Consider the following 16,459-nt stretch of genomic DNA (forward strand, 5'->3'; position numbering starts at 1 on the left):
TCTGCTTGGAGAGTAGCCGTTCTGCGGTATGACTTCGGTCGTTTCAAATGGCAACGACCGTTTAAGGTGGAATTTAGCAACGGTATGAAACAGGAGTAAATATGTTTTCCAGATGTTTCAGGATAAGGGCGACTTTAAAGCATTTACAAACTGCATGAGACTTTTCAGAGCGCCATGAAAAAAGGAACAAATAGACGTAGACATGACAAAATATTGTAAAGGCCCTGCGCTTGTTTTTCTGTGTATATCCCGAACAGCCAACTGTATAGAGTACACGTTCATTTCTGATTTTCCTTTTTTGTGCAGATCATTTTTCCCACTCCCAACGCACGATACTTTGCTTATTGTTTGTTCGCGCGCCAATGACAACGCATTTGACGACAGCTTTTAGACAGCGGGCGGGGTTTTATGGGTCACAATAAATTGTCCCAATAATACGTTTACAAAAATATGCCCAAATATATAAGTTATTTCGATAAAAAACATTGAATTTGGATCAGAGGATATTTTTTCCGTTGCATAACGTTACATTGTTTTTTGTTTTTGTTTTAGTTCTGTGGGAAGTACAAGTAGCTGGGGACACCTGTTATGATCTCGTTCCCAGCTCATCAGATATCTGTTTGTAACATTTGTGTTAAGTATAAACATGCTAAAATGTCTATAACAGACAGGGGGCGTGAATAACGGACTTGAACTTGAACCTGACTCGTTCACAGAGCTGTAACGCACGTTACCCTGAGGACGAGTTGTACTTCCGGTTTGTATAGTTGTGACCCCGCCCCTCCTTACCATGCCTCCCGTTCCCAGCTCACCACAGAGCCTGTACAGCGGAGGCAAGTTCGTCATGTCGGGTTCCCTCACCACCGATCCGGCATGGAAATCTCTGGAGATCTACCACGCCGAGCACGGCAACCGCCTCAACATGCTGCGGATGTTCAGGGAGGACCCGCACCGCTTCGACAAGTTCAGGTACGGCGCTATTTTTAGACCCAAAACCCGAGAAAAAACGTTAAGTTTTACCGGCTTTACGCCCCCCTCCCATTCGTACTTTCAATGTCATTTTTCTGGGAAACGCGGAAGTATGTTGCCGGCGTGCCACACGTAGGCAACGTTTCGTGTTCACATGTGTCTAGTGTTAGGATATATTGTCAGCTTTATTTTTTCTATATGGGTGACCTGTCATATTTACCTTGACCCGCGGATGAGGGGGATTTGAGGACTGTTATGATTTGTGGCGTGAAGTGACATTGACCTTGCACTTCGTTACCGAGCGGGGGTATTTATGTGGTTGTACGGGGTACCAGAAATGCCGATTTTCACTACAGGTATCTTGCAATGCGTACATAGAATGGTATTTCACTCCACACCCGTGAATTTCCTTGAAAACTTGTTACAGATGCTGAGCATCAACTACTGTAAATCACTTTATAATCGTGGTACTTAATTATATTCGGAGTTTTCGCGGTCACTTCTGTACCGAGAACAATTATATAATTCTCCAACTTTCTTTTTTCTGCACCTGCCGCCACCGCAAACATGTAGTTCCGCAAACATGTCCATTTTTCTCAGACTGTGAACTTTGGCTACTGTGAATATAGTGTGATTTACAGTAATAGTATTAATAATATTGAAACTCGCCAGGTGTTAAATATCATACAAAGTACGTGTGTCGACTTAGAAAGTTGCCAAAATCATGACTCTATACAGACATTTAAAGAACAGAATTAGGTTTTTGAAGCCGATTTTCTACCAGTCATTTCCTTAAAAACTGCTTAGTCATTTACACACTGTTGAGGAAATGAATGCATGAGTGAGCTAAGGCCTTCTAATGATAACAATTTAAGGCAAGGGTCAGCCATTTTATAAAGAAAAGCTCTTTGAGCTTAACCCTATAAACAATACTTAAAAGAGCATCTTTTTTTCTATGATGATTGGTTAAAAGGAAGTTTAATTTGGATTGAATCACTCAGCAGAAATTGTTTCCAAGTAAAAGGCATAAATCCTAGGAAAAAATGTTTCCTGTGTCACGACCGACCCTAGAAAAAAGTAGCCTTTTTATGGGGACCCCTGGAAGAGACAAGTTTTTTTGAGCTGATCGACCATTTCTAGCTCCATGATCTGGCACCTGAGTGATGAAACATTGTACAATCTGTTTTCCAACAGAGGGACATTAAACAAATAACTACTATTTAATACTTTGGTGTACTAAAGTTTATATTGTGGGACTCAGCAAACCCCATGTGTGGTGCAAAAAGCAGCACATCTAACAGGGCGATGATATATTATTGCGGGATATTTTAACACTTGAACTAGAATTCAGGACAGTCTAGGATTACATAAACGTGCATACTTTATATGATGTTTATGTCTACGTAATCATAAAAGGAACAATCATAGACAACATGTAGACACTACTAGTACTTCACCACAAAATGTGTACTTCTTGTTCAATTTTCATGAAATAAATGGTAGACTTTAAGTAACAATGTAACCCTAAAGTAAAAACTAATTACACAAAAATTATATATAAATGCACATCAAAATTACATGGTATTATTATAATAAACAACTCTTGCTATGGGAAAACTGCTACAATTCTGTGTGCCTGATCATTTTCTCATAAAAATTCTTTTAATGAAAATTAAAACCAAAGACTTGCACGCAGGCAGGTATTAAAAATTTTGACTTTTTAAAAAATTCTACTTTTGATTAATTTTCAGATAAAAATGGAGGAATAAGAAATAAATTCCTGTGCACAAACATAACAGTCCTTTCTGCCCAACTTCAATTAAGGCCACACCAATTTAATTTGTTGGTTCTCGGATTTTTTTCAGAAAAAATATGAAGCGACAGGGCAAAAAAAAATAAAAATAAAAACAGGTCTAGGCATCCTATTATAGGCTTAAATGCTACAAAATGAGCCATGAAGTCAACACAAAAGGCTGGGTTAAAATTTAAACATTGAATTTTGAACTTTTAATCGAACCACTGCAATGATAGATGGGAAAACTGTAACAACTAGGAAGAAAAGGACTTTCCTCAACTGTTGGGGGGCAAAACATGAGCATTTTTCAGTTGATTCAGGACCAGAATCAAATTTTTTTTTTTTGCAAGTCAGAAAAAAACGAAGAGGCGAATCTGAGAACCAACAAATTAAATTGGTGTGGCCTAGGGCTGCGTACCTAAACGTAACATCAGGTACAGGTACAGGTACCGGTACAGAGGTTTAGGTACAGGTCCGGACCTGTACCTGTACCTGAACAATTTGACAAATTAACACGTGTTCTTTTTTTCAATCATGACACAGAAACAATAATAAAGTGTTGACAACTTGTCAGTATCTTTATTCAGAAAACATCAAACACAACCCTGGATCAGCCACACTCTCGCGATGTCTCGTAAGACTGAGATCTCAAATCAATCGACGGTGTTTACGTCTTTTCCAGTGCTAATTTTTCGTCTTTGTGGTAGGATTTACCTATCTTTAGTCATATACATGGTGTAAACTAGCTATTTCGGTATATACTCGTTACTTCATGATCCGGTATTTTGGACCTGTACCGAAACGATTTTTACGGTATTGGACCGGTACAGTGTACCGGTCCGCAGCCCTAGTGTGGCCTAATGTTATATCTTTCAGTTTGCAACTATGTATCGTAATGATTTTGAAAATGATTTATGTTTATTGTTTTCCCTAGTATAAAGATGCAGACCCAGGATGGAGACTATCTGTTTGATTACTCCAAGAACCTCCTGAATGAGGAAATCTTCAGGATGCTCATGCAACTGGTCTGTAACATTAAAATAAATTGTTTCTTCAAATCTTGGTGTTGAATAACTTTGATTATGTTTTCAATGATTTCCTTTGGATTTTGCTTAAATTTTTATCGTACCATTAGGGGCACTTATAGGATGCCTAGGCCTGTCGCTTCATATTTTCTTACTACAAAAATCCAAGAACCAACTACTACTAGTAATTAGATTGGTGTTGCCTATTCTAACATTTCCTGATATACTGTGCCCTGAGTGCTGCTTTATTTTTCTACAGTAACTCATGACTCCTTCTCTGTTGCAGGCCCGTAACAGGGGTGTTGAGCAGTACAGGGACAGGATGTTCTCAGGTGACAAGATCAACTTTACGGAGGACAGGGCTGTTCTACACGTGGCTCTCCGCAACAGGAGCAACAGGCCCATGATGGTGGATGGTGTCAACGTACGTATACTGTAAATCACTTAATGTTCACGGTAGAAATTCCACTACAAAATAGCATTTCTGTTAGTAAAACACTTAATATTTTATTACAGGTAGATTTTTAAAAAAGTAAGATTGGTACAAATTACATCGAAAAGTAGCAGTTTTGTCTGGGTGTTAAGTTGATTTAATGAATCCTGGTGTTGAATGATATTTGATAAAAGTTTTTCTCATTTTCCCAGGTTATGGATGACGTCAATAGGGTGTTGAAGCAAATGAAGGACTTTACCGAGGTTTGCAAATTTTCCCTTCTACTTTTCAGTTTGTCTTTGTTAATCCTTGTTACTTGTGGAATTATATACATGTAGTATTTGACAGAAAACTAAGGCTCGTTGAGAATTTAAGTTTGTCATAATTTTTGTCCAATGTTGAAGAAACAATCCTTTTTTGTGTCTGTCTATTCTACAAAAAATTATGGTTAAACTTTTGATCAAGTTGTTTTTTTCCTTCTTCCAGTCTGTTCGCAACGGCCAGTGGAAGGGCTACACTGGCAAGGCGATCACTGACATTGTCAACATTGGCATCGGAGGCTCTGACCTGGTATGTATGGTGTATGTCCAAAGCCCTCTTAAATAGAACTCAAGTTCGCAATATCTGTTTTAGATGTCTGGCCACAAGGATGGTGCGTGCACTTTTTGATGAAGTTGCTAGGGGGCGTGAGGTATGCATGTTGTTTCAGATATCAACACAGTGTAAAGATGTACCAAGTACACATAGGTTACAAGGACAGTTTCTTGCTGTACTGATTGATGTCAGAACCCACGGAAAAAAAATTGGGTGCACAGTTCCAGTTTTGGGTGCACCAAGGTGCACATGCACCCAGTAGTTCAAGCCCTGAATTTATGTTAGTAGCTTTTTGTGCAATTCCTAGGATTGGTATCTGACACCTGTTAAATGATCAAGCTATAACAAAATGCAAAACATGTACAATGTTTTCCTAATCGTTTGATACAGGGGCCAAAGATGGTGTGTGAATCACTGAGGCCGTATGCCAAGCCTGGCCTGAACGTTCACTTTGTGTCCAACATCGATGGCACTCATATCGCTGAGAGAGTCTTCAAGAACCTCAACCCTGAGACTACCCTGTTCATGATCGCGTCTAAGGTATGATACACTTCTAACTCTTCAGAAACTTTGAATGGATCAATGTTTTGAGGTATGGTGTTATTATGTGTAAGTTAGAATGGCAACCGACATCAGCAACGCTGCCAGTTGGTAACCTGTTTATTGCTTTGTTGCAATCTCAATAAGATATTTTTTTTGTTTGGCATTTAGACTGACCTATGCATTGTATTGAGTAAGAGTACCTATTGAGATACTGTTGATTTCATTTTTGTTGTTCCGTGGTCATGTCAACAAATTAGAGGTTTTGATGTGTTATGAAATGAAATTTGATGTACATGTTTTTATTTCTTTTGTTCCAGACATTTACTACCCAGGAGACCCTGACCAATGCCAACTCTGCCAAGGCTTGGTTCCTGGAGAAGGCTAGGCAGGTGTGTAGGAACTAGTCAGGAGCTAGTCAGAAAGTACTTTCCCTCTACGATTGTTGCATTTCTGGCGCGATGCCTCACACCTTTAGCGATCAATATGATATGTGAAACAAAATTGAGATGATGAAAAAAAAATTCAGGCTGGGTAGAACACAGATTTAGACATTTGGCTTCTTGGTCTCTTTCCTGTAATAGCATTTGTGTAAAATGTACATGACAATGTTTTATTCATTCCTTCTACAGCCTCAAGAAGTTGCCAAGCACTTTGTCGCCCTGTCTACCAATGCCGAGAAGGTCAAGGCCTTTGGCATTGACCCCAAGAACATGTTTGTCTTCTATGATGTAAGTAGAACTTCTACATGTAATCAAATCCACATTACATATTGCCGAAACTACCGGTATGTTTGTTCATTCAGTCCTATTTTTGTATTAATAAAAGAAGGAGTTATAGTCCTAAATAGAATAATACTAAGTCTTTTATTTGCAACTCTTTTTAGTGGGTTGGTGGTCGCTACTCTCTGTGGTCTGCTATTGGACTGTCTATCGCCTGTTACATCGGTGAGTTCGGCAGATTATATAGTTTGTTTCGTTCTTTCTTTCGTTATGCTACCTACCTTGTAATGATGTTATACAGTACTGCTGTTCAGGTAAATTGTGGAGTTTCTAATTGTCATATTATTTTGTTCCAGGTTTCGAGAACTTTGAACAACTTCTCCAGGGTGCTCATTACATGGTAGGTACCAGTCTTTAATTTTGAATCCAGAAAAAGTTTGACTTTCCTTTAGTATGTTATATCAATAATCATACACACAATGTCTCTTAAAAAACATTTTACAGAATCAAAAGTTGATTGCAGTGTTTCTCTATTTCCAGGATAACCACTTCCAGAATACTCCCTTGGAGAAGAACGTGAGTACATTTAGGTTTTTAGACTTCTTTCACTCTTGAATATTTAGTACTAAAATGTTCAATATATGTTTTATAATTTCATGTCTTGTTTTAATTATGCTTAACAACTTACAATTTGATAACTTGTAGTTTATGACACGTTATGTGTCCTGTAGATCCCTGTGATCATGGCTATGTTGGGTGTGTGGTACCATAACTTCTACGGTGCAGAGACCCACGCCATCCTGCCGTACGACCAGTACATGAAGCGGTTTGCTGCCTACTTCCAGCAGGTGTGTTCTCTTCTCAGTCAAATGTATTCAACTACAATCATGAAAGTTCATCTGTGCTGATAGCTCTGTTTGGTTCCAACACAAGAGATTGTTCTCACCTATAGCTTTTGACCATTCACTCTGGTCTTCCTCAATAGACTGACCCAGTGGGACTTGTCACATGGCTTTTCTGACGTTGACGTTACACTTAAGAGAGGCCATGTGACAAGTCTCACTGAGTCAGTGTAACAAGGAAGACCAGAGTGACATCAAAAGATTTTGGTGAGAACAACCCCTTGTGTTGGAACAAAAGTTTTAACTTTAAACATATTTAACTACCGTCTATATTCAATTGATTAAAATGTGAAAATATATCAAGAATTAAGTCTAAGATCATGTTTCAGCATTTTATTGAACTGATTTTGGTGTGATTTTGGTATGACAGGATTATTTAAAAAAAAAAAAGAAGAGTTACCAGCAGTCTTCTAGCCAGTACAGACTGAATTGTATTCTTATTTCGATGACATAGGTAGTAATACATGTACATGTAATTTTGGATGTTCTAGGGAGACATGGAGTCCAATGGAAAGTACATCACCCGCCACGGCCACCGCGTCAACTACACCACAGGACCTATCGTGTGGGGAGAGCCTGGCACTAACGGACAGCACGCCTTCTACCAGCTTATTCATCAGGGTCAGTGACTGTACATTCAAGTTCATCTGTGTTGGCAGTTACATGTACATATCAGTTTAAAGTTTAAACTTTTGTTCCAACACAAAGGGGAAAATCTCACCTAGAGCTTTCAACCAGTCACTCTGGTCTACTTCGATAGACTGACCCAGTGAGATTTGTCACATGGCTTCTCTGAAGTGTGATGTCAACACTGGGTCAAAGGCAACTGTTACAGTAGTTTATGAAGTTTATTTACATGTATGTTGTTGTGTTTAATCCTGACAGGAACCCGTATGATCCCATGTGACTTCCTGATGCCCATGGATACACACAACCCTATCCAACAAGGCCAGCATCATGAGGTATATTACACAGTGTTCTTGGGGTTGCCAATCAGGTTGCTAGCTCGTCATTCCCTAGTGATTTCTAGCAATTCTTTGTTGAGGCCAGCTCGAGTTCTGAGTTTGTGTATCCTAATGATTCCCATTGTAGTTGGTGCTGTCGTGTGGAGTCTTCATTGCTCGTGCGGCAGCAACCCTTGACGTCGAGGACTGACTTTGAATAAAGTTTGAATAAAGTCAAAATTATTTGGACTCGCTCTCACCACATATATGAAGGAAACGGGACAGAAATTGTTTGGGTGTGCTCAATAATGGAGCCCCACTGCTCACCTCTACAATGTACATGTGATTACCATGCAACAGAAGTTGACCTCTGAATCACGTGAGTTCAGGAGCTGGCTTCCTTGTATATGATTACATCATTTGAGCTGTCGCTAAAATATATTTTTTGGCTCACAAAACCTTCCTGTGTTGCAGATCCTGACGGCTAATTTCCTGGCCCAGTCGGAGGCCCTGATGCGGGGAAAGACCCGTGAGGAGGCTCGGCGTGAGCTGGAGCAGAGCGGCTACACCGGCGAGCAGCTGGAGAGGCTGCTGCCACACAAGGTGTTCGAGGGAAACCGCCCGACCAACAGCTTCGTGTTCCAGAAACTCACACCTTTCTACCTGGGCTATCTCATCGGTGAGTTCGGCTGGGGGATTATCCTGGTTCTGGGTTCGAATCCCAGCCTTAAATAACTATTCGATACACACTACTGTCATCTGTGTCTTCTTAGTGATTGCACAACTTGCAAAAGCTAACAATTATATCCTTTCGTTTTTCTCTGTTTTAGCCACGTATGAGCACAAGATCCATGTACAGGGTGTGATCTGGGACGTCAACTCCTACGACCAGTGGGGGTGAGTGTAAACAAGTTGTGTGGTTATTTTTCATATTTCATTTGTATAACAAATCAACCTCTTACATGTACATGAAGGCATTTTGGTACCTTTTTAGCTTACCAGGACTCTTGTTTTTCTTCCATAAAAGATATTTCATATTTTGTTTTCCAGTGTTGAGCTCGGTAAGCAGCTAGCTAAAGTCATCCAGCCGGAGCTGAAGGGAAAGCAGCCTGTGAACACCCACGATTCTTCCACCAATGGCATCCTGAACTTCTTCAAGCAACACAGGAAGCAGTAGATCAAGAACTGAAGATCAGCATCTCTTAAGTTATACATCTGCAGTATCGTCATGGAATTGTGTGTGTAAACAAGAAAAAAGCATTGTACAAAGAAAGCAGCTGCCATGTCAATGAAAAAGAGCAGTATTCTATGAGATTTATGTTGTGGAAGCTATTGAGGATTGAGCGTAGTAATGCTTAAGGCTATTGTAGAGCTACATTGAGAGGAGAGCAAGGAAGGTAAAAGGACAGGGAGGTGAAAAAATGATTGTAGCAAACTGGCGCATGTTGAGCAAGCTGTGTCTTCTTGCAAATATTGAAAGATTTTTTAAGGTCCGGTGGGGTTTGAAAAAAGTATATGGAAGGCTTGATATGTGTTACTTGTCTTGTACAGATGCAAGAATCAATAAAGACATTCATTTCAAATAGTCTAAAAAAAAAGGAGCAAATATGCTTAGCAAAAAAGTAGGCAGCTGGATTTGCTTTGCTTTTTCTTCGCTTTGCAAATGTTATAACATATCTGGCTTGATGCAACAGTGTAGGTAGCATGTATGTAGGAAAAATGGTGACTTGGTGCTATAAGGTAACAAAACCAATGCTATTTTCCTTTATAGGCAACAGTAAACCTATGATGGTAATACATTGGTACTGTGAAACAAAGGGAACAACAGTTAGGCAGCTTTTGTCAACAACCAGACTACAGAGACATGTTTCCTGATGTCTTGTTTAACACAATTGTAGGTTGAAGAACTGAACATAACAAACATATCTGAACCACATCCTTCCATAAATAAAGACTTACATTAGTGCCAATTAACCAATCTGTGTCCATGTTCATCACAACACTGGAGCCTGAACACTGGTAATACTGTGTGACAGTATTGTGCAATTCATTGAGGTAAAAAGAAAGTTTTAGTAAGAGTATTTTACCCAATACCCCATATAGCAACTTCTGTGCATGTCTATGTGAGTTGTACATCAAGTTCTAACCATGGTGGGAATAAATGGATTCTATTTAAGTTGTATCTCTTGTTTTTGAAGTCATGTATTAAAAGTGAACCATTGTAAAGATAAGACTTTCAAATTTGCGTACCTTAATACAGCAACATTGAAAGTAACTAGTATACTTTACCTGATGAAATCACATCTCTAAAATGAACTTCAAGCATGTTTTGAATATCAGTCATATAAACTTATTTAACAATTTGAAACAACTTGAAATACAATGCAAATTTGCATTTCATACAGCAATATCTATAGTACAAATTATTACAATCCCCTGATAGTGACTATCTAGGAAATGTACAGAACATTAGATGCCACAACCAAAGTTTGCCCTAAGTTTCATTTCTATGACATAGCTGCTTCTCAGTACCAAAATTGTCATAGATTTACCCATACACTGTAGATATAACTGCATGACTGTTGTGCTTGGGAGAATCTTATCCTACAGTGTTTGGTTTACAGTAGCTCACTGTTCTGGCCGTGTGATCTGTGCTACTGCCATCACCCGTTGGACCAGGTCTCCCTTCTTGTCCTTGCTCTTACACACCACACCCTTCTGTCTCAGCCAGGCAATCAGTGTGGCTGTGTTCACTTTCTCCAACTGAAACAAGAATTCAAACATGCCAGGTCTCCATGAAATATTTAGATCTTGCATGATGGTGACTGTGAGTTCATCTCATTTACCATGGCGTGTACAAGTCTTACAACACCAGCTCTTAAAGGAGTCCATCAAAACTGTGAAAACAGTGAGTGCTGCCATATGAAAAGGTGATTACTGACTTCTCTGGTATAAAGCAGCTTACCTGGTTTGCATGAGCCAGGGAAAGTATATCCACATTTTCCTGTACTTTTGGTTTGGGTCTGGGCTTCTTAGGAGTGACATGACCTGCTCCTTCCTATAATAAGCAGAGTTCAACAAAAGATCAAAATTATGCATGTATCTCGTGTGTTTTGCCAAAGGGTACAAGATACAGAAACATTATGTGGACCCTGACCTATAGTCCTGTTACCGTTGTACATTTCAGTACTGCACTCATTACTGCCAAAATTTCACGGGTCATATTGCATTAATTTTTGGAACACTTTGGGAATTCTCAAAATGCAATGTTGTATCACAATGATAAATACTAACCTCAATCTTCCTCTTGTTTCCTGTAGACATACCTTGGCAAGGCTGTACATGTACAGGGGACCTGCCAAAGTTTAGCTGCCTTCCCTTGGTGGCCATCAACCCAGCCTGAGGTGTTCTCTGTAAATCTTTGGGACCATTGAAAGACTCTGGGATGCTGTCTTGGCTCCAAGATGTACGCGGGATGTTTTCTCCTGGTACTTTTCCTTGGATGGTGTGATTTGCCTTGGCAGTTGCCGGTTGCTGATGATCAACATTAGGAGCTGAAGTTTTCCTATTGAACATAGGGACACTTCTTGCTCCTACTGGCCTGGAGGAGGGCACGTGTGGTGGATTCTTCTTGCCTGTGGTGTATTCTTTTACCACGTTCTCCTGCTTCTGCAAATTTTTTGGCTTAAAGATTGGGACAATCCGTGCTCCTGCAGGGATTGGCTTACCGTCCACAGAAGACCTTTGGCCCTGATCAGATGTGGCTAGCCCTGCAGCCCATCTACCGATGACGCTCGCGGAAGATTTGTGGTTGTTTAACGCTGCGTGGCCGTATATCCTGGCAGCAGCGCTAGAGAGAGATCTGTCAAGTGCTCCGCTTAAGGCTGATCCAGGTGTTCTTGCAGGTGTGTTCTGAGATGGAGGAATCACCTGCTGACTCAGCACCTCTGGCGGGCTGTTGTCATCCCTACTCTTGTTAATAGGCTGCGTTGCTGGACAGTCGGTCCTGTCTTGGGATGATGAAGAAGTGGCAAGCCTGACTGGCTGGGTAAGAGTGTAGCTAGCTGGTGTTGCCCCTGGTCGGTAAGGACCTCTGCTTGGTGGTGCGGCAGCTGTCAAACTTCCCCGAAATAACGAGCTGCCCTGATGTTGAAAAAAAGGGAGGGAACAGTATACAATGTATTGTACTAAACATACCGGTACTTATAAGGCAATGATAACAAATCAAAGGCAGAGCATTTGCTAGTGAACTCAAGATGCATTCCTTGCACTCAATATTTTTCAAAACGTTATCTGACTTGAGTCGCTTGAATAACTATCAAGTTGCTTGAGTAACCATTTTTCGGTTTATCTTACTACCTGGATGTCTAACCTTCATGGACATACCTGTGTACTCGCCTCCCTCAGCCTGGCTGTGGTGTACAGGGGTTTCTTGGTGAAGCGCAGTACGTGGCCACACATGACAGGTAGCCTGGCGTGGAGATCTGCCAGGAATGCAGCAGCTACTGCAGCAGAGTCTGTCCTCATCAGCTCCACGATGTCACACTTCCGCACACACCAGCAAGGGTAGCTGACAAGGACTCATTAAGGAATCTTAGTCTCTAAAGACAGACTTTCAGCACCAAGGACAGGAATTTTTTCCCAATGATCTAAATGATCCACATGACCCCACTCTACAGACAGACTTTCAGCACCAAGGACAGGTATTGTTTTTTCCCAAGACCTGAATATGCATTCATGAATTTGCCTGTTGTGACCATCTATGTACCTCTGGGGTCTGCTTTCTTTTTCAGCTTCTGTATAGCTTCTTTTAGCTTCTATACGGTACATTTGTGACGTGTAGTGGGGGGGGGGGTTCTATCGAAACTGTCACAAAGCAGAAGGATACGTAAATGTATTTTCTCCTATTGGTCTGAAGTAGATGTTGTAGTAGACAACGCCATCTTCTGACTCTGGCAGTCTGTATCCATACTGCACATGTGGACATGACAAAAATGACACCATTTTGATGTGTAAAATTATTTCTTAAGCAATGATGGCTATATCTTGGAACTTGGAATGATGGCTTAATCTTGGAACTTAAATACAGCAAAAATTCAGGATATCTAACCTACCGTGTTCTTCCAGTGTCTGCGCAGGTCTTTGTAGCCTTGGAATGGACAGTTTTCTGGGAGCTGGCGGGTGACTGAGATCACTTGCCCTTTCTTGTTGCTACAAAAAAGGCATTCAGTTCCATATGCAGGTCTACATTTCATAGCATATTTGAATAATAATGATCTATGATTTAACTCTGAGGAATAGTGAAAGGACTCTATACATAATATCATAGAACCTTTAACATGCTCCTGTACCTGGGCAAAACGTAGCACCATCGATCTTCAATGAAATGCTCAGAGATGACTGCATATGGGTTGTTATAGAAGATCCAGGAAGCCTGTGGGTCAACTGCAAAGTCTTCAATCTGTGAAAAAAAAATCCAAATTCCAAGTATTCTTTGACATTTCTTGTTCCAACACAAGAAAGAAACACCATCATGACTTTTCAGTCAATCTCGTCAACCTTCATCAGATGCATGGTCCACTGTGCTGACTCACTAGATGGAAGTCGGAAGCGTGATGACTTCAGGAATGAATCAAAAGTGGCGGTAAGACGGAATAAACCTTAAACTCTACAACTATAACTTACCAATTGCAACACAGATGGGCTTTTATTCGAATACTCTTTCATGTTATCAAGGAACACATATTCATGATAAAGACATAAATCTGTCCTTAGTCTTGTCTCCAGTGCAATCCTCATGTCCTTTAGACCACACCCTTAATTACCAGGTCCTAAGGAGGGAAGCTGCAGCATTTGAGCAAAATGTCTGGTATGGGTTGAACCTTACCTTTGTTTGTGGAAGTTTCACAGTCTTTGCTTCAACTGCCATGCACACTTCGTCAGCACAGGCTGTCATCTGCACCTCTGGACAAGTGTGAAATGATAAGTACTAGTGATCTACATTTACTTTTCTTAAACAATCATTTTGAACATCACTTCTCCCCATTGGATTATGGACTCTTCTTTCTCCGTAAAAAAGCTGGACATACAATTCATCATTCATGACAGATACAAGGTGTGATTAATTATAAAGTGCAGATTATCTGGCCAAGAGAGACAATATACGTTGTACTCACTGACTGCATTCATTGGTCCCTTGCACATCAGAAAATCTCTCCCTGCACCAATAAGAGATCATGAACTCTTTAAGCTTGTACCCTGGCTAGCAAGAGATGGGAAACAAGGACTGGACAGACAGGAAACTATGACTATGACCACAGCACAATTCAGCAACCAGTAAGATTGCCTGCAAGTCTGGTGTCATATTCATTTATTTGACAAGGTGAAGGTAACCACTGCAGCCCAGGTCATTTCGGGCACATTTTAATTACAAGGAAGCAATGGCTCAGGAATACGAGGTACTAGTAAGTTACAAAAGTGTCTGTAACAGTTTAATATCTAACTTTGAGTAAGAAAAAGCCCACGTACCTTGTACAAGTATGTCCCCTACTTTGTTCCAGTTGGGTGCCAGCCTGGCGACCATGGTGTACATCAGACAGGACTGGAGCAGGGAGAGGGTGACATCGCTGACCTCTGACACAGACAGGTTCATCTTCTCAAACCTCGGCTTCAGCTTTCCTGACTCATAGATGGAGCTCTGTGATTTACAAATCATACTAAATTGTCAGAACCCATAATGTAAATTCAAAAACGTCCCACACTAACAGAAAACAACATTAAATTTCCTAGGTCTTACCTGGACAATAATGTTGATGGTATCATAGTCGTCTACTGATGGAGATGCCAGGATCCCAGCTTCAGTGAAGATGAGTTCTCTAAAAGCACAACAAAACAAACTTAACATTCCACAAGACAAATATAACGTTAACATCAAAAGAAAACTAAGTTTGGAAAAAACAGGAAACAAAATCTGACCTTGGCAACTGAGTTGTTTCATTATAACTGTTTGAACCTACTGTCATCCAACAGATATCAAACATAACATTCTTGATATAACCTTACGTTCAAACATTAATCTTCTTTCTGGTAGTGAATTCATAACACGATTCCGAGTTCACTATAAATGATCACTATAAATGATCAAATAAACTCAAAATTAACGTTACCTGCATTTAGTGATCTGTAGTTGAAACTTGCCGGTTGCAGGGCCGTTACTCGTGGAAGTTTTGGATACCCTCTTGACGGTCAGGGTCACCACACACAGTCTTTTCAAGTCAGGTAAACTTGAGAAGAATAACAGAGCCTGTCCTGTGTGACGATTTTCCACCATTTTCCTCTGATCGTGTCATGAAACTCCGAACTTCCCGCCTTCTCGGTCAAACCCGCTGTGAACCCGATGAAAACGTCACTTTTCCGTTAACTGCGACAGAAAAGCTTGTATTTTGTGACCAAAAATGTATGTAAATATTCATAGGTTGTGAATAGTAACGCAAAAAAATCGATCATCGCATGAATTTTCAACCAAACTGTCCCCTCTGCCACCTGTTGTGTCGTCTGCAGGTCAAGAAAAATAGCAGCACATTCCATCACACTACATTCGTTTCTCCCAAGTGAGCGCAAGAAAAGCATTATGAAAAGCACAATTGACTGCGTCGCAAAACTGTGACAAAATCAAAAATTCAAATACAATGTATGAGTTACAGGTGGATTTTGCATCTGATATCCCCGTATAGTATGTGGCGTGTAAGTGCTAAGCGGTTGGGTACGCCGGCTTCCTATGGGGATTAAAATGCCCGCTGTCCCACATGATATAAAAGTAGTGAATCACGGTGATATACTAGTAACGTTAAAAGTTATTTTTCATTTGGTACTTGTCAGTTCGTCCCATATGATCCAAGATTTTTTTTAATTAGAAAATTTCCCATACTTTTTATCGCTGTTGTTCGTTCTTTTTCTTTTGGATTTATGCACAAATTTTATTGAAAAAGGCTGCTTCTTTCCGATGAGTAACGCAACGCAACGTTAAGTATGTAGAGTCTCAATCAACAGATTCCCCGTAAAGTTCAACTGAACAGTGGATAGGTACAGTAGGGGGAAGAAATATTATGACTGTTAGACAGGTCTGGTCACACTTTTATTTGTTTGACCTACTTGTGCGTTAATCCACTAAATGGGTGATGACAGCAAAATATTAACATTACGGGACTAATGCAATAACGGGACTACAGGATTCAGGTCAGCAACCTTACGTGTTAGCTCATTGACTTCAAATGTCATTACTTTGAGAAATGTCTTTATTTGTTTTCTAGAAAAATGACTGGCTTTTTAAAAGAACACTGGTATTACTCGGGATGGAAACTGTAGAAATAAAATACAATTTTTTTGATGTTGTTTGTCTTTTTTATGAACGCAAATTATTTTATTCCTAGCTCTTTGTTCCTGGAAAAAAATTAATTGTGCTTTCTGCTTTGAAATATTATATGACACTTCGCTAATCTAGAATTCAAACTCGCCCAAATATGTTTTTTTCTTACT

General features: G+C 40.1%; 2 protein-coding genes across 2 annotated transcripts; one reads left to right on the forward strand and one right to left on the reverse strand.

The window, feature by feature from the left end:
* The first annotated feature begins 780 nt into the window (after positions 1 to 780).
* Positions 781 to 10,101, forward strand: LOC109482009 (glucose-6-phosphate isomerase-like). Its single transcript, XM_019784646.1, has 17 exons — positions 781 to 969; positions 3,699 to 3,789; positions 4,076 to 4,213; positions 4,435 to 4,485; positions 4,709 to 4,792; positions 5,207 to 5,356; positions 5,677 to 5,748; positions 5,989 to 6,087; positions 6,243 to 6,303; positions 6,435 to 6,478; positions 6,619 to 6,654; positions 6,810 to 6,926; positions 7,472 to 7,601; positions 7,866 to 7,942; positions 8,399 to 8,603; positions 8,755 to 8,821; positions 8,975 to 10,101. The coding sequence occupies exons 1-17, from the start codon at positions 791 to 793 to the stop codon at positions 9,099 to 9,101; spliced, it is 1,728 nt and encodes a 575-aa protein (XP_019640205.1). The 5' UTR covers positions 781 to 790; the 3' UTR covers positions 9,102 to 10,101.
* A 1,883-nt stretch (positions 10,102 to 11,984) lies between these two features.
* Positions 11,985 to 15,254, reverse strand: LOC109481959 (uncharacterized protein C18orf63-like). Its single transcript, XM_019784575.1, has 9 exons — positions 15,091 to 15,254; positions 14,721 to 14,799; positions 14,453 to 14,621; positions 14,101 to 14,142; positions 13,812 to 13,888; positions 13,276 to 13,385; positions 13,039 to 13,135; positions 12,319 to 12,469; positions 11,985 to 12,067 (listed from the first exon to the last, which is right to left on the reverse strand). The coding sequence occupies exons 1-9, from the start codon at positions 15,252 to 15,254 to the stop codon at positions 11,985 to 11,987; spliced, it is 972 nt and encodes a 323-aa protein (XP_019640134.1).
* Positions 15,255 to 16,459: the final 1,205 nt, after the last annotated feature.

The sequence above is a fragment of the Branchiostoma belcheri genome, unplaced genomic scaffold (assembly GCF_001625305.1).
Source record: "Branchiostoma belcheri isolate BF01 breed outbred unplaced genomic scaffold, Haploidv18h27 scaffold59, whole genome shotgun sequence".
NCBI lineage: Eukaryota > Metazoa > Chordata > Leptocardii > Amphioxiformes > Branchiostomatidae > Branchiostoma > Branchiostoma belcheri.